General features: G+C 39.2%; 1 protein-coding gene across 1 annotated transcript; it reads left to right on the top strand.

Annotated features, from left to right (window-relative positions):
- The first annotated feature begins 511 nt into the window (after positions 1 to 511).
- LOC102705339 (BEACH domain-containing protein C2) lies at positions 512 to 21,228 on the top strand. Its single transcript, XM_006653596.3, has 31 exons — positions 512 to 2,526; positions 3,646 to 4,427; positions 4,855 to 5,571; positions 6,060 to 6,194; positions 6,780 to 6,884; positions 7,014 to 7,127; positions 7,248 to 7,324; positions 7,498 to 7,579; positions 8,079 to 8,411; positions 9,079 to 9,701; positions 10,165 to 10,249; positions 11,958 to 12,152; positions 12,730 to 13,281; positions 13,356 to 13,499; positions 13,719 to 14,207; positions 15,170 to 15,318; positions 15,526 to 15,595; positions 15,692 to 15,775; positions 15,864 to 15,920; positions 15,996 to 16,064; positions 16,137 to 16,223; positions 16,295 to 16,411; positions 16,818 to 16,967; positions 17,069 to 17,153; positions 17,233 to 17,353; positions 17,907 to 18,003; positions 18,096 to 18,209; positions 18,561 to 18,927; positions 19,523 to 20,310; positions 20,387 to 20,509; positions 20,667 to 21,228. The coding sequence occupies exons 1-31, from the start codon at positions 822 to 824 to the stop codon at positions 20,733 to 20,735; spliced, it is 8,685 nt and encodes a 2,894-aa protein (XP_006653659.2). The 5' UTR covers positions 512 to 821; the 3' UTR covers positions 20,736 to 21,228.
- Positions 21,229 to 21,460: the final 232 nt, after the last annotated feature.

Genomic DNA, 21,460 nt, shown 5'->3' with positions numbered 1-21,460 from the left:
AAAAACTCATATAACCTCTGAACATGACCTTCGTTATATACTGCCTTATTTACCGTTTGATAAATATCTTTTACCCATGACATTTTCATGCTATTTCGCAACTTTATTTTTCCTTAATATAGAGACTGATACCTGAGCTTTATAACCATTAGACCCATAAGTCAGTCACTAAGTCGGAGGAGTCCAGTCACACAAACTTCGTGCATTCCGCTGTTGCATTGGCGCGTCCTCTACTTCTTTGTCTGTGTCCTATGGGCCACCAGGCCCAGCCTGTTAGTCAGCTTCCTTAACGGGCCCAAACCGAACCTTCCCTTGACGGGCGCAGTGCGCTGCGCAGGCCCAAGCCCGCGCCACCAAACGCCACGACTCCGCGTAGCCGACTCTAGTCTGGTCTAGACTGGAAAGCAGGGCGCGACCCGTGAACCCGCCGGCCGCGCCACGTCGTCTACTGCTCGCTAGTCGCTACCCGCTCCACCCCACCCTTCCTGCTCTCTCCTCTTCGTTCCGTTCGTCCATCCCATCCTCCCTCTCTCTCTCTCTCTCTCTACTCCGCCTCTCGGATCTTGCCATGCACCGCCGCTGATCCCACCGACCTCCCTCTCCGCCGCCGCGCCGCGAGGAGAGACCCCCCACCCGAACGCTCCCGTCGATCTCTCCAGATCTACGCCCATCGCATTGCGCGCTGCTCGCCTGCCCTTCTCTTCTCCCCCACTTGGCCCTCCAATCGCTCGCGGTTTTCACTGTCGTTGACCGATTCCGCCCGCATTTTTATTCCCGAGACTTTTGTTCGTGTTTTGGGTGGATGTCGTAAAGCCCTAGCAATGGCGGAGGACCCCCGCGAGTCATTGGATCCCTCGCCGGAGCCGCCCCGCGGGCAGGACTCCGAGGAGGAGCTCTCGGCGGTCCCGCTCGCCGACGAGGCGCGTGCCGAGGAGAGGGAGCTGGAGTTGGATCCGGGTATGAGCACGGGCACGCCGGTGGCGGTGACGCCGACGCGGTCGGAGCCGTCGCCTCCGCCGCCGAGGAGGAGAAGGCCTCGGACGCTGGGCGTGCCATCGGACGCCCCGCAGGAGGTTGTGCGGGCGGTTGACGACGCGATCATGGTCGGAGGCGGGGCTGCGGGCGGGGTGGACCGCCTCCGAGAAATGGTCTCCGAGGAACAGGGCGAGTTACCGCACACCGTCGTGGACGTGCTGCTTGGCACCATGGGCGGCGCGGATGGCCTCGACGAGGTAGAAGACAAGACCGGTACCGGCGCTCCCCCAAGCATCATGTTCAACTCGAGAGCCGCCGTTGTTGCCGCGGAGCTCCTGCCTTACCTCCCCTGCGGTGAGGAGCCGTCTCCGCGGACTCGTATAGCCGTGGGCATTCACGCCACGCTCCGTGCCTGCACTCGCAATCGTGCCATGTGCTCTTCATCGGGCCTTCTACCCATCCTCCTCGAGTCTGCAGAGAAGCTGCTCATTGGAACGGGCCGGACCAGTAGCTGGGACGGAACACCACTGCTCCATTGCATCCAACTATTGGGTGGTCACTCGCTTAGCGTGAAGGACTTGCATTCATGGCTTGGTTTGGTTAAAAAGGCGCTTGGTACAAGCTGGGCAACGCCACTGATGCTAGCACTTGAGAAAGCTATGGGGAGTGAGGAAACAAGAGGTCCTGCTGCGACATTTGAGTTTGATGGGGAGAGCTCTGGCTTGCTTGGCCCTGGTGATAGCAGGTGGCCCTTCTCTAATGGCTACGGGTTTGCTACTTGGATTTACATAGAATCATTCTCAGATACACTTAGTACAGCAACAGCTGCAGCTGCCATTGCTGCAGCAGCTGCAGCAACATCTGGAAAATCATCGGCAATGTCAGCAGCTGCTGCGGCCAGCGCTCTTGCAGGAGAAGGAACAACACACATGCCTAGACTTTTCAGCTTTCTCTCTTCAGATAATCAGGGTGTGGAGGCTTACTTCCATGGACAGTTCTTGGTGGTGGAGAGTGGGGGTGTGAGGGGTAAGAAAGCTTCTCTGCACTTCACTTATGCATTTAAACCTCAGCGATGGTACTTCGTTGGGTTGGAGCACACAAACAAGCATGGTTTGCTTGGAAAGGGTGACAGTGAATTGAGGTTGTATGTTGATGGAAACTTGTATGAGAGTCGCCCTTTTGAGTTCCCACGCATCTCAAAGCCACTAGCATTTTGCTGCATTGGAACGAATCCTCCACCAACTATTGCAGGCCTCCAGAGGCGGCGGCGGCAATGCCCATTATTTGCAGAAATGGGACCTATATACATATTTAGGGAGCCAATAGGGCAAGAAAGGATGGGTCGTCTGGCATCCCGCGGAGGAGATGTACTTCCCAGTTTTGGAAATGGTGCAGGCTCTCCATGGAGAGCAACCAATGACCATGTTAAGAACATGGCTGAAGAGAGTTTTTCATTGAACCAACAGATAGGAGGATGCTTACATCTTCTTTATCATCCTAGTCTTCTGAATGGACGATTTTGTCCAGATGCCTCCCCTCCTGGTTCAGCAGGTTGGTGTCATTTTACCCTTTTTTCTACTTAATTTACTACTTTTCCCACATTAACATTACTTTTTATGTTTTAGGGAATTAACTCTGGTCAAATTTATGCATCCTTGATGCCTTCAGTTTTAGTGAAATAGGTATAGATACATAAATAATATTACTCATAAACTGGAACACATTATTTAGCTTCTAGCACTGGACTATTTCACTCTCTGGTTATATCTGAAATAATTGGGCACAAATGATTCTTGTGTTGGACAAAACAAATTGTTATGCTCAATTGCTCAAAGCCATATAGCTTATGTGCCTTAACCAATAAAAAAGGTTCATTATTCTTAGGACCTTTAACTTTTCAAGGCCCCATTGTGGTCCAGAAACTTTCTTTTATGGTCCAGAAATAGTATATTTGAAAAGTTTTGATGGTCAAGCAATTTTCTCAATTTGGTCCATAATAGTATGCTTGAAAAGTTTCACTCCGAGTTCAAATTGCATCCTAAAGTTGAATGACCAAAATAGGGCTTTTCCCATATCAAAACATAAGAGGTATTCTCTCCATGTTTTTTTATATGATGCCGGTGACATATTTAAGTTTGACCATTCGTCTTATTCAAATATATATACATATAATTATTAATTATTTTGTTATAACTTGATTTGTTATTATAGGAACTTTAAGTATGACTTATAATTTTGCATATTTGAATAATTTTTTTGAATAAGACGAACGGTCAAACGTAGATCCAAAAGTCAACGGCGTCATGTAAAAAAACATGGAGGGAGTATAAAAAATGAGGTGGAAGCAACAAGCTATTAGCTGTAGTTTCTACCAAGAAATCATATTGTACAGGTTAATCATATCTTCAATGCCAATAGTTACTATCGAATGTTGACAAATCTTTGCGATCACACCCTCTTGAGCCATCTATACCCATTTTGGCATGCAAAATATTTGATATAATTAATACACACTACTGCTTGCTGATATGATGTCAGGTTATTATTTTTTGATGTAATGTTACTGTGTTGATTGAATGTTGAAAAATTTCAAATATTATTCTTAGTGGCAGCGGGTCATGTTTTGTCACATACATGATTTTAGTGATAATATATTCTTTTGAAATTTAGGTACTCATCGAAGGCCTGCAGAGGTTCTTGGCTTGGTTCATGTTTCATCTCGTGTGCGCCCTGCGGAATCTTTATGGGCCTTAGCCTCTGGGGGTCCAATGGCTTTACTTCCATTGACCATAAGCAATGTACAGCTGGATAGTCTTGAACCTATGCTTGGTGAATTGTCACTTGGCACTGCCTCTCTTTCTGTCCCAATTTTCAGGATTATTTCCCTGGCTATTCAGCATCCTGGAAATAATGAAGAATTATGCCGGACATGTGCACCAGAGATTTTGTCACGTGTTTTACACTACCAATTGCAAGCATTTCCAAAGATGGAAAGTAGAGAGAGGGAGGCAGTGACCGGCGAGGAGCTAGTTGATGCAATAGTATCTTTGTGCCAGTCTCAAAGAAACAACCATGATCTTAAAGTGCAGCTTTTCAGTACTTTGCTGCTGGACCTGAAGATGTGGATTTCATGTACTTATGGTTTACAGAAGAAGCTTCTGTCCTCGCTTGCAGACATGATATTTACAGAGTCTGCTTGCATGCGAGATGCAAATGCATTGCAAATGCTTCTTGATGGCTGCAGAAGGTGTTACTGGGCGATTCGGGAACCAAATTCAATCGATAACCTTGCACTTACTGAAACAAAGAGATCCTTGGGTGAAATTAATGCTCTGATTGATGAACTCTTGGTTGTTGTTGAACTTCTGTTAGGATCAGCATCATCCACAGCGGCTTCTGATGATGTTCGCTGTTTGATTGGATTTGTTGTTGATTGCCCACAGCCTAATCAGGTAATTTGGCCATTGATTACTACACTCCTGCTGATGGAGTCTATGCATTCTGCGGTTTCCTCCTGTTTGAATGGAAATACCCAACCTTCTACATATTTTTATGCAGATGTTCTTGAATTAATTGATCATAATGGTACTACATACTGTCCACTGATGCATATACACTGAAAACTGTAACACTACAATTTGATTTATTTATTTCCATACAGCATAAAGCTTGAACTGTGACAAATTTGATGGCAAATTAGCTCTTTGCTCTCAAAGCTTGTCTGTGGTGTACTATTTTCCGTTAGGATATATTTATACTTGCCCTGAGCTTATGAAAGACAAAACAAAAATGTTGCAGTGTAGGATCATCTTATCTATCTGGCTTATCTGACAATATTGAAGCTATTTCTTGTGATCTGAACAACGTCCTTGTTAGCAGGTTGCAAGGGTGTTGCACCTCATCTATAGGTTGATTGTGCAGCCTAATGTTTCAAGAGCCAACATGTTTGCTCAGTCATTCATATCTAGTGGTGGTGTAGAAGCACTTCTCGTTCTTTTACAGAGGGAAGCTAAAGCTGGTAACAACCGCACTTTGGACAATTCTGATGCACCTTTAAGTGAAAATGATGTTGAAAGGAATGATGATTCAGACACAAAAGCTGCTAGTGGTGAAGCAAAGAGCCAGGATGATCAAATTCAATCAGTTGAACAACATGCATCCATCCTTCACGAAGAACACACTGAGCTGGAAGCAACAAGCACCAGTGATGTGCCTTGTGAAATTTTGGGCTCAAGCATAGGAAGGAAGCTGTCTAGTTCTGAAAATCAGCTCCTAAAGAATTTGGGTGGCATAAACTTCTCAATTACAGCTGACAATGTACGGAATAATGTTTATAATGTTGACAAAGGTGATGGCATTGTTGTTGGAATCATTCACATTATGGGTGCTTTAGTTGCATCAGGTCACCTAAAGTTTGCCTCGAGTGCTGCAAATCCAAATTTACCCGGTGGCCTTCTGACGACAGTTCATGAGGAAGGAAATACCATGTCAGAAGACAGAGTGTCGCTATTACTATTTGCACTGCAGAAAGCATTTCAAGCAGCCCCAAGGAGGCTTATGACTGTAAATGTCTATATGGCTTTAATTTCTGCTGCGGTATGTTGTTTACTTGCTGTCTATATATTTGTATATGTTTTTGACATGGACTAAATGAATTTTGTATAATTAGTTAACTTAAAAGTAAATTACTTAGTTACCTTATGGTTGGCCTTATCACCTGACATTTTTCTTAACACTGGTCACAGCACATCAAATAAAACTATAATAACAACAACATTTCTTGGATCATGCTTTATGGTATTTCAAGTAAAAATAAGCATGAATGCTAATTGTCTCTGCCTAGTTGAGTGCGCAGTTTTGCCTGGATTTTGTAGTTATATTTTACCTTTTCTTATCCATTCCATTTGGAGTGGCATAAGTACCATATTGCTTCATGCTTGATTACGTATTATGGGCTGTAGCCTCTAATTATCTAATATTAATATGATCTTGAATGCAGATTAGTGTTTCTTCCATATAATTATTACCTACCTGTTTATGATTTGAAGTTTTCAGTTTTGATGTTGTTGTGATTTTTAATGCAGATTAATGTTTCATCAGTTGATGAAAATCTAAACCTATATGATTGTGGCCATCGTTTTGAATATATTCAACTTTTGCTTGTCTTGCTCCGTTCTCTTCCATATGCATCAAGGTCATTCCAATCTCGTGCTATACAGGTTGGTTTCCATCATCTTGCAATTTATCTGTCCAGGATTCGTGGTCATGTCGATGATAGTTTCTTATGGTATATGTTATATGTAGTTTGAATTTTTTGCCTCGTGATATTTTTGGATTAGTATTTGTTACAAAATAAAACACCGATCTGGTTGTTTTGTGGTTTTGTGAAGGTGATCAAGAATTCAAGATAAATCTAGACAATATTTCTTTTGATTTTAGGATAAGGATATACATTATTTTTATTAAAAAAATGCTTCTAAAGTGACTTTTAGTGACAATTTTTTTTTGCCTTGTCCTTCTAAGGATATACCCTTTTTTTGAAGACTCAAGGAAAAACAAAGAGTGTACTTAAAGTATTAAAGGCTTAAACTATGTAACCAAACACCTACATGGCTGCACAATCATATTCAATTCTATTGCAGCCCACATACAACCTCTGTGTTACTACTGTTTTGTGCCTTTAGTTTTTGCTCGGCAGTACTGTTGCAGTTACCAATTCTTTCCTTTTTTTTCTGAAACCTTGTTTGCAACCTTACCTATTTAATTTTCTTATGGTGTCAAATTTTCCCTCTATATTATTTCAGGATCTTCTGTTTTTGGCTTGCAGTCATCCAGAGAATAGAACCACGATGACCTCAATTGCAGAATGGCCAGAATGGATTTTGGAGGTTTTGATTTATAATCATGAGGTAAGCATTGCAGGATTTTTGAAATCAGAATATATTGCAAGAAGAATCATGCTAAGTTTCAATGGTCGATCGGCTACATTTTGTGCTATTCGCTACCCATCGATCTAATTCATAAATTTCTAATTGTAGATGGGTGCTAAGAAAAATGCTGATGGCATAAGCATTGGTGATATTGAAGACCTCATACACAATTTCTTGATTATCATGTTGGAGCATTCGATGCGGCAAAAAGATGGATGGAAGGCAAGTTTTTTTTTTCTTTTCTTGTAGAGCATTTTTTACAGAAACTCTTTTGCATTGTAGCCAACCAACCTTCCTCTCTTTATGTGTTTATGATGCTTGTATCTTGTTGTGACAATTTAGGATGTGGAGGCAACAATTCATTGTGCAGAGTGGCTTTCGATGGTTGGAGGATCTAGCACCGGAGGCCAAAGGATCAGGTGCTCTCTCTCTCTCTCGTGTGCAGGCTAGTGAGGGAAATGCATGATGACTTCTATAGCTGAAATGGGCAATTGGCTTAGAGTGACAGTCATTTTCTCTGCAACCATTTTATGCTTCTTCTTGTTGCATTATTATCTTGCTCCTTCTATAACAATGCAGCACTTTTTTTTAGGCGCGAAGAATCATTGCCAATTTTAAAAAGGAGATTGCTAGGGGGTTTGCTTGATTTTTCTGCCAGGGAGCTTCAAGTCCAGGTGGTTGGACTTTCCTCTACAAACTATGATTTACTTTCTGTGCACAGATGTTTTGTGTATATGTGTGAGCCATTTTTGTGGGTTTTACTTTTGCTCTTGCTACTTTCTGCACTTATTTTTTGTAATGTGTTGTATAGTTCGGTCCTGGGCTGGCTTAAATGGTGATAATAATCGAGAAAAGGTCAGCATAAACTTACACTAAGTTTTTGGTACTGTAATGGTCGAAAACTTAAAATGGCGGAACACTAAAACTGGTAGCTTTAACTACTTACTGCTTACTCTGCACAAACGAAAACTATTGATACCTAGAAGTGAATTACCATGTCAGTGGTGTTTGTTTCTATCATTTGCATTTTGTTGTTAATGTTAATTTGAAGATAGTTGTGTTTGTCATGTTGATACAAATTTGAGTTTGATAATTCCATCATTTGCATGGATACTGTTTCATGTTTATGTTAGTCTCATCTGCAATGTCTTCATTTTGCTTGCCATACAACAGACTGAAGTAATTGCTGCGGCTGCAGCTGGTGTTGCAGCTGAGGGTTTATCTCCTGAAGAAGCAAAAACACAAGCGGAAAATGCTGCTCATCTTTCAGTAGCACTAGCGGAAAATGCAATAGTTATTCTGATGCTTGTAGAAGATCATCTGAGGTCACAAGGTCAACAGTTTTGCACAGCCAGTTCAATTGATAGCGCTGTCGCTTCTGCCTCAATCGCTTCGTCTGCTTCCAGTCGATCGAATTCATTGTGTAGAAGTGGTAACGAGCCTACAGATGCTGGGACCACAAGACGGTCATCTTTGTCCACTGATGCGGGTGGCCTTCCATTAGATGTATGTAATGTGTGGCTATGCACTTATTATGTTTTTTCAGTCACATAGGCTATCATGTTCTGCATTGGTTTTTAACCATACGTGACAGGAGAAAACAATTGGCATGGTGAATACTGCTCTCTTCTATTTTTTTTAAATAAGAAAAACTACACAGAGAATACAACGAACAAGTCACTTAGGCTATCCTGTTCTGCATTGGTTTTTAACCATACGTGACAGGAGAAAACAATTGGCATGGTGAATACTGCTCCAGAGCTCTTTTTTTTTTAAAAAAAGAACTACATAGAGAATATAGCGAATGGAAGGAGATATTTGCTTAATTGGTTCATATATTAAGATCCATACCATATTACTGGATAGGAATTCCGAAATAAAGTATTAAAGATGCGATAACATAGGAGAATTCATGTATTTTTCAGAATCTGTATAACACACAAGCTTACATAGTTGGCAGCATGACAATGCATGCAAAAGTGAGAAGTGCTAATGAAATTTGTAGTTCCTTGATTAATGAAATATCTTAATTCTCAATAGATTTCTGGTTACCAGTTGAGCGTGTATAGAATCCACTGTTCTTTCCTGGCTTAAATCACCACCAACAGAAAGTTGTCCAAACTTTTTCTTCATATGAATGCACTTTTCATTCTTGTTTACTGTGATCGAGCAGGTGCTTACTTCAATGGCTGATTCAAATGGACAAATTTCTGCTGCTGTGATGGAGCGTCTTACAGCGGCAGCAGCAGCTGAACCTTATGAATCTGTCAGACATGCATTTGTTTCTTATGGGAGCTGCATTGCAGATCTTGCTGACAGTTGGAAGTACAGGAGCCGCTTGTGGTATGGTGTTGGTATTCCATCCAAATTGGATACATTTGGTGGCGGTGGAATTGGTTGGGAATTTTGGAAGTCTGTTCTGGAGAAGGATTCAAATGGGACTTGGGTTGAACTTCCACTTGTGAAGAAGTCAGTTGCAGTGCTGCAGGCATTGCTGTTAGATGATTCTGGACTTGGTGGTGGTTTAGGTATTGGAGGGGGCTCTGGCCCTGGTATGGGGGTTATGACTGCACTTTATCAGTTGCTGGATAGTGACCAGCCATTCCTTTGCATGCTCAGAATGACTCTTGTTTCAATGAGGGAGGATGACAATGGTGAAGGTGATGCTTTCACAAGTAACATCAGCATAAAAGATGTCATATCTGAAGGGTTGGGCCATCAAGCTGGAAGCATGACACCGTTTGACAGCAACAACCGCTCATCTACAAGGAAACCCCGATCTGCACTTCTGTGGAGGTATGTACTGTACACCATCAAGTATCTACAGTCAAAATCAAACTTAGTTGTATGTGTATAACTGCAGGTGAAAAATGTAAGCTGAAAATTATCTTTTCAACGTTGGATAATAAAATCCATGTTGAGAGGGGAAATACTAACAAAATCCACTAAGCTAAGCAAAACACTGTGAGGTGTTAATGAGTAATGATCTCTGGCAGAGTCGGAACATTTGTTGATTTGTGTACTATATGCTTTGATATAGTCTTTGGCATTCGTTATTTCATATGTGCTCCTTGAAAATTAAGAAGAAAACAACTGCTCTAACACATCACTAGTATTTCACAATCAGTTGGTAGCCTCAACTTTGATGGAAGCACAAATGGCTTCATACATACAAGCTACAAGATACTATATCTAGGTGGCTATGACCTCTACTCTGGTCGATTAATTCATCAACTTTTATTTTGTTGTGATTTTTCAGCGTGCTTGGCCCCATTCTCAATATGCCAATTAATGAATCCAAGAGACAGAGGGTGTTGGTTGCTTCCTCTATTCTCTATTCAGAGGTTAGTTTTAATTATGTTCTTCCAATAAGCATTAATTTGTCTAAGTGAATGTGGACCCATATGCTACGGAGTGGAACATCTAGTTAAAAATAGATTAATATTTTACATGTTTTTTCTACCAATTCATCTTCAAGAAAGTTCTACAGATTATCACCTGAAAGTAGATTTCTTTCGCTGCAATTTGTAAGTGATTTGATGTATGCTCACACTTTAGATCTTTTTTTCCTTTTCCTTTTTCTCTTTCTTTCTAATAACTAGCATGGTACATGGAACTCATTTCACTTTTCTTTATTTTTTAATTCCCAATTTATATTTATATGTTAATTCTTTCTCTTAATTTTACTTATTTTTAGTCGCAATTTTAGATGTTTCCAAATTGCAATTATAGATGGACTCTTCACTCAATATTAATTAATTTTTAATTTTTAATTTTTAATCCATTTTTTTTATTTTATGTATGGAGTCTTTTTCCACTTTTCTTTATTTTTAATTCCAACTTTGTATTTACAAGTTGATTCTTTCTCTTATTTTTAAATTTATAATTCAAATTTTAGTTTTTTTTTCTAAATCATATTTCTAGTGGATCCTTATTTTAATATTCTTTATTTTTTAATTCCCAATTTTTATTTATACTTGTATTCTAAGTTTATACTTGTACACAAACTATTTTCTACATAATATTTATTTTTAATTCAATTTTTAGATACTTCTAAGTTTTATTTATATGTCGACTCTTTTTTCTCTTAATATTGCCTATTTTTAACCTGAATTTTAGATGCTTCCAAATTGTATTTATAGAAGAAATCTTCACTCAATCTTACTTATTTTTTAATCCGAATTTTGGATTTTTCTAAACTGTATTTACACATGGACTCTTTCTTTAGTGTTCTTTATTTTTAATCCCAAAATTGTTTTTTTAATCGGATTCTATTTTTTCTTTTTTGATTAATGTGGGATTTTCTAGCCCATGAGAGCGAACGTGGACACGTGGTGGTATGACTTTAGATTCTAGCCCATGAGAATCCACATTCTCTCATGGGCTAGAAAATCCCGCATAATTGAAAAAGAAAAAAAATAGAATCCAATTAGAAAAAAATATCGGGATTTTCTAACCATGCGTATAGATTATAGATGCGTTACCTCCGTTCCATGTTATAAGATTTTCTGACCCTCCCTAGATTCATATTGATATTGATGAATGTAGACACACATATAAAACATATTCATTGATCCATGGATGAATATTATTTAAAGATCAAAACATCCAATAATATGGAATGGAGAGTACTTTTTAACAAAGAGAAGAAGAGAGTGGTGTCCATATGCAGATGTGAACATGTGGATATTTCCACCTTCCTCCCTCCCATTTAGCTGTTTGATATGTCTTACTCTCAATGAATGCAATTATGTTTGATACCTGTTGGATAAATTGTTTTTACCTATTACTTTTGAGTATTATGGCCAAATTTTATAGTTGTTCTGAGTTCTATGTGATACTGATTTTTGAACGGTAACTTGCCTTTGCTCATTCAAACACTATTGTCATTCATCAAGCAAAGGTAAATTTGTAGATGTACAGATGTGGCATGTTAATCTTTCATACTTAATAGTGTTTTAGGCACTGTATCCTGCAATGTTTTTGTTAGGAATAAAAAAGAAGTTACTCATTGTTTATCATAAAGCTTATGCAGTATCATTCATTGTGCAGGTATGGCATGCTATTGGTAGGGACAGGAGCCCCCTACGGAAACAGTATATTGAGTTGATTTTACCACCATTTATAGCCATCTTGAGAAGGTGGCGGCCACTATTGGCTGGTATCCATGAGCTTACTTCTTCAGATGGGCAAAATCCATTGATTGCCGATGATCGTGCTTTGGCGGCAGATGCGTTACCCATTGAGGTATGGATTGATTCTTTGTAAAGTCCAACTATATCTCAAGTAATGTGGCATTAATGCTAATCTTACAGCAGTGACATATTGATACCACTATGATATCTATGAAATTTTCAGCTAATGATTTTAATTTTGTTTGTTTTATGTGTTTTATCCTTAAGCTGGGAAAAACGCAGTCCACAAAAACGCCTCTCTAGATTTCTGAACTAATATTATGAAATAGATAAATTGGGTTGTTTTCGATGACCATGAATTCAACATAAACTGGCAAATGTAACCTAATCTGGTACTGTTGAATGTAGATGATATTTGAGAAACCTATACGCTGAAACCTGATAATAATAACAAGTATCTCAGCAGTCACGGGCTGGTTGATTTTTCTTCTTATATAAGCATATTAAATGATAAGGTGAACATTTTGATATCTAATCTGAGATCGCATGTCTATTCTAGTTGTGGTTACATTTAGCATAAAATAATTTAATGGACCTGACTAGTTGTCTGTCTTAAAGTTTACCGCCAGATGTTTTCTCATCGAAAAATATGTATATTCAAGGGATTGTTCTAATTCTTTTGAACTCAGGCTGCTCTTTCGATGGTTTCACCTGGTTGGGCTGCTGCTTTTGCCTCACCACCTGTTGCACTGGCATTAGCCATGATGGCTGCTGGTGCCTCTGGGACAGAAACAGTAACACCTCCAAGAAACACCTTGAATAGGCGTGACACGTCAGTTCCTGAGCGTAAAGCAGCATCAAAACTACAGTCTTTCTCGAGTTTCCAGAAGCCGATTGAAACAGCACCCAACAAGCCTGGGTCCACAGCAAAGGATAAAGCAGCCGTCAAAGCAGCAGCCTTGGCTGCTACTCGTGACCTTGAGCGGACTGCCAAGATTGGCTCAGGAAGGGGTCTTAGTGCTGTAGCAATGGCAACATCAGGACAAAGGAGGAGTGCAGGTGATATTGAGCGTGCAAAGAGGTGGAATACATCTGAAGCTATGAGTGCTGCTTGGATGGAGTGTCTGCAATCAGTTGATTCTAAGTCAGTTTCAGGAAGGGATTTTTCAGCCCTTTCATACAAATATGTCGCTATTCTTGTTGCTGGTTTTGCGTTGGCACGGAACTTACAGCGAGTTGAGGTGAATCCACTTGGAATATTTCCATTTCTGATACATAAATTTACCATAAATCATATGAACTCTGGAACATGCAGATGGAGAGGCAAACACAAGCTGATGTGCTGAATCGACATCGGGTGTCAACTGGAGTTCGAGCATGGCGGCATCTTCTTCATTGCCTAACAGAGATGGACAGACTATATGGACCTTTTGGTGATCCCTTGTGTACTCCTGATCGTGTACGTACAACTATTCTAATGTTTCTATTTTTTCTTTGTTTGCGCGCGTGTTCCTGCCCTATTCCTGAGCAAACTTTGTTGCTGGACCAGTATATTCTGGTATAGATGATTTTTTTCACATCTCAACAAGAAAGGAGTATCCTCAGAAAAGATTAGAAAAATAGGAGAAGACATCCCACAGGACATCTTTTGATGTTTCTTTTCTTTCTTGTATTTCAGACTTTCTGGAAATTAGATTTTACTGAAAGTTCTTCAAGGATGAGAAGATTTATGAAAAGGAACCACAAGGGGTCTGATCATTTGGGTGCAGCTGCTGATTATGAAGAGCGAAAGCTTATTAGTAATGCTGTACAATCAAATGAATGCAACCCAGAGGGTGCAGAGCCTTCATTGACAGGCGCACTTCCATCAACTGCGCCTATAATAACAGCTGAGGCCATGTCGGTGGATGACAGAAATGAGGACAATGAGCAGTTAGAATCAGACACTACTCAAAGCAGTGTTGATGATCGATTTCAGCAAGCAGATCAACATTCTGTGAAAGGATCAGTAGATTCAAGAGGTTCCGGCATTTCTGCTGACCGCAATTTGGTTCGGTCAACTGTTATTGCACCCGGATATGTGCCTAGTGATGCTGATGAGAGAATTATTGTTGAACTTCCATCATTGATGGTGCGACCATTGAAAGTTGTACGAGGAACATTCCAAGTAAGTAACTGATATTTGCTAAGTTCTGATGGTGTCATGACAAGTTCTAAAAAGGAATTCAGAAATTGAACTTCAATTTCATTACAGTTTGGCTCATTATAATCCATTACACCGATGTGTTCTGGTAAAGACTCCAGAATGTTGATTTTAGGTTGTCAAATTGTCTAAGATGACTCGCTACAGAATCCAGCTACTGTGGTCTGTCATCTGTGTATCGAATAACATGGCTTTAATACGAATAAGCGTCGCACTGCTCCAACATAACATTGTAAGGCAGCTTGCTAGAAACAAATAATGCTGAGAGCTTAAGATAAATGGTTCAAGCTTATCCTTTTTCTTTTTCTAACTTCTAAATTAACTAAAAACTATTTTTAGCTGAAAATTCAAAAAAAGTCACACATGTACTCCAATATGTGCAGTATTAGTATTTTTTTTTGTCATGGTATTTTATCTGTACTGCAGCATTTTATTGTATTTGCTATGCACTGCATGATTTAAACTATCGCAATGAAGTGCTTTATATTTCATCAATTCTAGGGGATCCTAAGACTACCACTAAAAATTTGTTTTCTGGTTAAACCCCTAAGTAAAACATAGGATGCTCAATATGTAGCAAATACCTAGACAGTTAAATTCCTTATGGCAAAACCATTGACACTTTTTGTCTAGATCGATACTATATTAAAAAAACCTTGTTACCTAATTTCATTAGTAATGGATATGCATCCTTTTTCTTTTGGTGCAATATATTTTTTTCAGAGAATTTATATCCTTCTTTCATGTTTATATTGTTTTATAGTCTTGGATCTGTTCAAAATCTGTAATATTTTAAACTTTTATGTGTTTTACTATCTTTCTCTGCCAGCTACACTGTTGCAATTACAAAGATCTAGTGCCTGTTCTGCTTTCTTTACTCCCACTTTAGCTGTTAATTTATACCATTTGGCCGTATGTTTTGTTAGGTAACATCTAAGAGGATTAACTTTATAATTGACGAGAGTGCAAGCGAGAGTAACATGGATGATCATGCGTCCACTAGTGGCCAATACGATCAACAGGATAAAGATAGGAGCTGGTTGATCTCCTCTCTTCATCAGATATATAGCAGGCGGTAAACATTATTTTCTGATCAGATGCTATTGTTAGAGTTTGCTTTGTGATATACTATTGCGAGTCATGATGCAGATACTCCTTTTCTGCTGAGATTAAATATGGGCATTCAATGCTTGTCAAGCAAATTCATGCAGCATCAGTTATATTCACCACATCATTTTTATTTCCATTCACTTATTTAATTATTTTCAATGATTTCTTGCAGATATTTGTTGCGGCGAAGTGCTTTGGAATTGTTTATGGTAGATAGGTCGAACTTCTTTTTTGATTTTGGGGTACACTCTTTGTGAAACTCTACTTTCTGTAGTCTGAAGTGCACACATGATGCAGCTGAATAATTTTGTTATACTTGTGTCTTGCACTTGACCTAGGATATGGAAGCACGCAAAAATGCGTATCGAGCAATTGTTCATACCAAGCCTCCTAATTTGAATGACATTTTTCTAGCTACCCAGGTTTGTGTAACCCATTTTCCTATTCCCTGGTATGATCAATCTGTAATGATGGGTGTCACTTGTCAGTAATCTGTTATACTTGATTCAGAGAGCTGAGCAAATTCTTAAAAGAACTCAGTTGACTGAGCGCTGGGCTAACTGGGAGGTACATGAACACTACAGATAATTTTTTTATGCTGTTCTTGGTAGGTTTGAATCTCAGTTTATTCCATTTCTTCAGATTAGCAATTTTGAGTACTTGATGGAACTGAACACTCTGGCTGGACGCAGTTACAATGACATAACTCAGGTCAGTTTACTGCACTTGTATTTCTAATCTAATAAGGTAATCATCATTCCAACAATTTACATGCTTGTGCAGTATCCTGTCTTTCCTTGGATAATTGCTGATTACCGATCTGAAATGCTTAATCTTGATGATCCTTCTACATATCGGGATCTTTCAAAGGTTGGTAACCTGGTTTTTATTTCTTTTTGCCTATCTAGAATGCTAACTATAGTGAGTATTATTTGATGCAGCCAATTGGTGCATTGAACCCTGAGCGACTAGAAAAGTTTCAAGAGCGCTATTCTACATTCGAGGATCCAATCATCCCAAAGTTCCATTATGGCTCACATTACTCAAGTGCTGGCACGGTATATCTCAAAACTGAATGAAATGTTTATTTATGGATTTGGCCATGAGTTATTGCATAAGTATTTCTGGTTGCATTTTATATCTTCCTCAATAATTTTATAACCAAGTTTAGATTAACACAGAATACCCACACGTTATGTGTCTGCAATACCTGTGTAGTTTAGCCAGTACCATGTTTGGCATAATTACATGTGCACATATCGTACCAGTATTAAGTAATAATTAACTGATGGCTGGTTCTTCCTCCCATATGATTTTGGTTGGCGATATGATCTGTTTTTGTTAATAAAAATTCAGATGGTTGGAAGGCATGATCTCCAATATGTTGTTTGATTCTTTTATCCAATGTATATCTTGATTGATACAATACTTTATCTATGTACTAACAATACATATCCATTGCAGGTCTTGTATTACCTTTTCAGAGTGGAGCCTTATACTACACTCGCAATACAGCTGCAAGGTGGCAAATTTGACCATGCTGATAGAATGTTTTCTGATCTATCTGGTACATGGGACAGCGTTCTTGAAGACATGAGTGATGTAAAAGAGCTAGTAAGTCTTGACAGCAATATGTTTTCCTGGATGTTGAGTAGGCCGCACCAAAATCCATTGTAATCTTTGCTGCAATATAATTAGCTAATGATATTTATCAGGTCCCTGAGATGTTTTACCTCCCTGAGGTATTTACCAATATAAATTCTATCGACTTTGGGACAACTCAGCTCGGGGGAAAGCTAGGTACATGCATTTCAGGTTATGCAAATTTTATAGTATGATGCATAAAAGCAGAGTTATATGATTCCGAATACAAGTGCAGATTCTGTAGATTTGCCTCCTTGGGCTGAGGACCCTGTTGATTTTGTCCATAAACACCGGAAGGCTCTGGAGAGTGAACATGTTTCTGCTCATTTGCACGAGTGGATTGATTTAATATTTGGGTACCCTCACTTATCCTTTTTAAAAACTGAATTTGGTGGAGATATTATTAAGTTCTCAATTACCTTTCTGTTTCACTTTCTTCAAACCACTTGTTATTCAAGTGTTTGTCATTGGTACTTATACTGTAATCTGCGAGCCTATGAGCTATTCGTGTGAAAGTATGTTCCTCGAGGTGTAATGGTAGACCCTTGTAAAGAACTGTAGCCTTCTGGATTGAGTATCCTGTTACAAGTTCTGAATTCTGAATAGGAAGATCTGTGCTTTGTAGGAAGATGAAGCAAGTCTTTCAATACTGGCAAAGTTAAATAAGTTAGGCCCCACATGAACACAGAATTCTTGAATTTGTAAATTTTTCTATGCTTATATTTTTAGGTAGAATGGTCCTGTTTCATTGTCATTTCTTATGCAATTTATCAACAAATTATTGAAATTTGGCATCCATGAACAATGTAGGGCTTCTGTTTAGTTATTTTAAGAAGCCAATTCTAATGTTTCCTTTTCTCCTCACCATGTCTATATATCACCATTTACCAAGGAATATTTCTTTTGCAGATTCAAACAGAGGGGTAAAGAAGCGGTAATGGCCAATAATGTGTTCTTCTACATTACATATGAAGGAACTGTGGATATCGACAAAATCACAGATCCAGTAAGTATAACTATGCACTCAAACTAGTTCAAATTGGTTTCTAGCTGTATTGTCGTCTATCTGCTCATTTTTTTCTATTGAAAATGATGAAGGTGCAACGGCGAGCCATGCAAGATCAAATTGCTTACTTTGGACAAACACCATCTCAATTGCTAACTATTCCACACATGAGGAGAAAGCCATTGGCAGAAGTTTTACATCTACAGGTAAATTGTGTTAAACTCAGGCTATCAAGAACAACCCCAAAACCAAACGGTTTTGAAGTATTTCTTTTAACAGAACAAAATTGTTCCACCTTGGAATCTTGGTTGGGTATTTTCGAACAGAAGTCAGGTAAAGGCAGATGCAAGCTAGCCTTTCATGGAACCCTGGAAAATAGTTCAAATCGAACCCAATAGCATTAGCTGGCAATTAATAGTTTGGTTTGTCTAGCCAACTAGTTTTCACATGGTGGAACTGGTATCCTATGTTCAAATACAGATTGCTCGTGTTCTTTGGCTATGTGCATTATGTAATGAGGTCTTTTACACGGACTGACCCTTATATTTATTGTGCAGACTATATTCCGGAATCCAAGTGAACTTAAATCATATTTACTTCCAAATCCAGATCGCTGCAATGTTCCGGCCAGTACCATGTTTGTATCCAATGACTCTATTGTAGTAGTAGATGCAAATGTGCCTGCAGCTCATGTGGCACTTCACCAGTGGCAACCAAATACTCCGGATGGCCAAGGGACACCCTTCCTATTTCATCACGGTAGAAATGCTGCGAATTCAACCAGTGGTGCACTCATGCGCATTTTTAAAGGATCCTCTAATTCTGGAGAAGACTGTGACTTCCCAAGAGCTATAGCATTTGCTGCTTCTGGCATCTGTAGTTCAGCGGTCGTTGCTGTCACATGTGACAAAGAGATTATAACTGGTGATTGTTCTTTTGACTGTTTATCCTTTTAACTTTATATATGTTCTTTTTGTTCACTTAAATGATCTTTCCTCTTAATCCATCATTTTCCTTCCATTCTGTGGGGAATCATCCTCTTACTAGTGGTGGATGAGATGTACATGCTAGATTTGGACGGAATTATAGATTCTCATTTTTTAACAGACAGTTTCTTTATCATAGACCAATGAGGTTTATATATGGTAGACATGCACTGATGTACAAGAAGCATGCTAGATTTGGGCGGAATTATAATAATTTTTTTGCCAGACAGTTTCTTTATCATAGACCAATGAGGTTTATATATGGTAGACATGCACTGATGTAGAAGAGAAGGCATGAAAAGGCATACATCATGGAGTTGTGGACTAATATTGTAACACGCATGTAAGCAGTATAGTTTAAGACTGCCCTGTTACAACACTTCGAATCCAAGGATACAGAACTGTCCTTTATATATTGCATATCTTGAATTTAAATTGAAGTACTGCACAGCTCCTCTAGATAATTTATTTTAGTGATTTTTTTGGCTGTAAGTTTCCTATGCTGCTTCTGATACCATTTTATTCTAAAATAGGTGGGCATGCTGATGGCTCTGTGAAGTTGATCTCTCCAGAGGGAGCGAAGACTATTGAAACTGCTTCTGGACATGTTGCTCCTGTTACCTGCCTTGCACTTTCTCATGATAGCAACTACCTTGTAACAGGGTCACGAGATACCACAGTTATACTCTGGAGGATTCATCAGACAAGCTCCTTACATAAGAAAAATGCTCCTGAGCCTCCACCACCAACACCGACAACACCACGCAGTCCCCACTCCAGCAGTACTAGTGCGAGCAATCTTACAGAAATGAGGAGGCGTCGAATTGAAGGTCCTATGCATGTACTTAGAGGACATCTTGAGGAAGTAACTAGCTGTTCAGTCAGTCCAGACTTGGGACTTGTTGTATCCTCATCAAGCATGTCAGGTGTTCTTCTACATTCTTTGAGGACTGGTCGTCTGATAAGGAAACTTAATGTAGCGGAGGCGCATTCTGTATGCTTATCTTCTCAAGGGGTCATTCTGGTTTGGAATGAATCAAAGAAAAGACTGTCTACATTCACAGTCAATGGACTCCCTATTGCTACCTCAGTTCTATCGCCTTTTTGTGGACGGGTTAGTTGCATTGAGATTTCTACAGATGGCCATTTTGCCTTAATGGGAACATGTTCATCAAGTAATTATAAGTGTGAGGGCAATAATGAGACTGGACATCATGAGCCTAGTGAACAAAATGGCAGGGATAGCATATCTAAACAAGCTGAAACTGAGCAATCTGTTCATGTGCCTTCGATATGCTTTGTTGATCTGCATAAACTTAAGGTTAGCGTTACAAGCAAAAAAATGACCGTCTTATTTTTCATTTATGGTAAACTTACCGGAAATATTTTACTGGTAGGTATTTCATACAATGGAGCTGGGAATGGGCCAGGATGTCACAGCGATTGCTCTAAACAAAGAGAACACAAATCTTCTAGTATCTACTGCTGATAAGCAGCTAATAGTGTTCACTGATCCTGCCGTGAGTACCATAGTTTCCTAATGTTCCAAAATCCTTTTGCATAAAGTACTTTCTGCTGTTCCTTTTGGCTTAATTATAGTATTGCCAGTTTCTCTGAAATGCCTAATTTCTGCTGTTGCTTTTAACCTTGTTTCTAATAGAGTTGGTAATGTTGCAGTTGAGCTTGAAGGTAGTGGATCAGATGTTACGCCTTGGTTGGGAAGGTGATGGGCTTCTTCAGTCATGAGCAAAGCATTTGGTTTTGGTAAATGATTACTAGCTTAAAGATCATTCATGTTCGTTAGCGTAATGGACGTTGTCTTCAGATGTACCATCTGTACAAAGTGAAGTAATTGAACTTGCGAGTTAGGCTGGGCGAAAGCTAGGTCGTACACCACATCCAGCAGATTTTATAGTATTAGTTAGAGAGCTGCTGAGGGAAAGAACTTTATTTAGTACTACTGTAAAAATATCAATTGTTTTTCTAGGATCGGTGAAGTCATTTTACATTGTTTGCATCCGCTTTAGGTTGCTCGGTTATACAGTTTTCTGTTATTACAATTTACAAGTCACTGTAGGGTGAGCAATTGAGCGACCCCATTTTTGTACATGTAATTTTTGACATTTTGGCTATGTGAGTATACGGATGTAGCCATATCACAGTTTGAGACCATTATGGAATGAACATTGTCGTGTACGCTGCCTTGACGGTAATGGGCACGTCAGCTTATGCCTTTCAATGCTTTGCGTTGATCCAACTGATGCCTTATCTTTGTTTTTGACAATAATGGGGTGATCATCTGATTCTTTTTTTAAAAAAAATGATAAACAACATATTTATAAATAAAAAATTATAAATAAAAAATTTATATATGTTCTTAGCAATAAAAAACTAAGGCTGAAAAATAAACTACGATTAAAAAAAACTCTCAAAATATACTCAAAATCTAAGATCCAAATTCAATAGCTTAT

Source organism: Oryza brachyantha, chromosome 4 (genome assembly GCF_000231095.2).
Source record: "Oryza brachyantha chromosome 4, ObraRS2, whole genome shotgun sequence".
Taxonomy (NCBI): Eukaryota; Viridiplantae; Streptophyta; class Magnoliopsida; order Poales; family Poaceae; genus Oryza; species Oryza brachyantha.
This window is presented reverse-complemented; position numbering and strand designations above follow the sequence as displayed.

What these genes read in the sequence shown, in the direction of transcription:
- LOC102705339 (XM_006653596.3), top strand. Translation starts at nt 822, where the DNA reads ATGGCGGAGGACCCCCGCGAGTCATTGGATCCCTCGCCGGAGCCGCCC. An exon ending in ATTACTCAAGTGCTGGCACG is followed by an intron (nt 16,412 to 16,817) that starts GTATATCTCAAA and finishes TATCCATTGCAG; the next exon opens with GTCTTGTATTACCTTTTCAG. An exon ending in CAGAAGTTTTACATCTACAG is followed by an intron (nt 18,210 to 18,560) that starts GTAAATTGTGTT and finishes TTTATTGTGCAG; the next exon opens with ACTATATTCCGGAATCCAAG.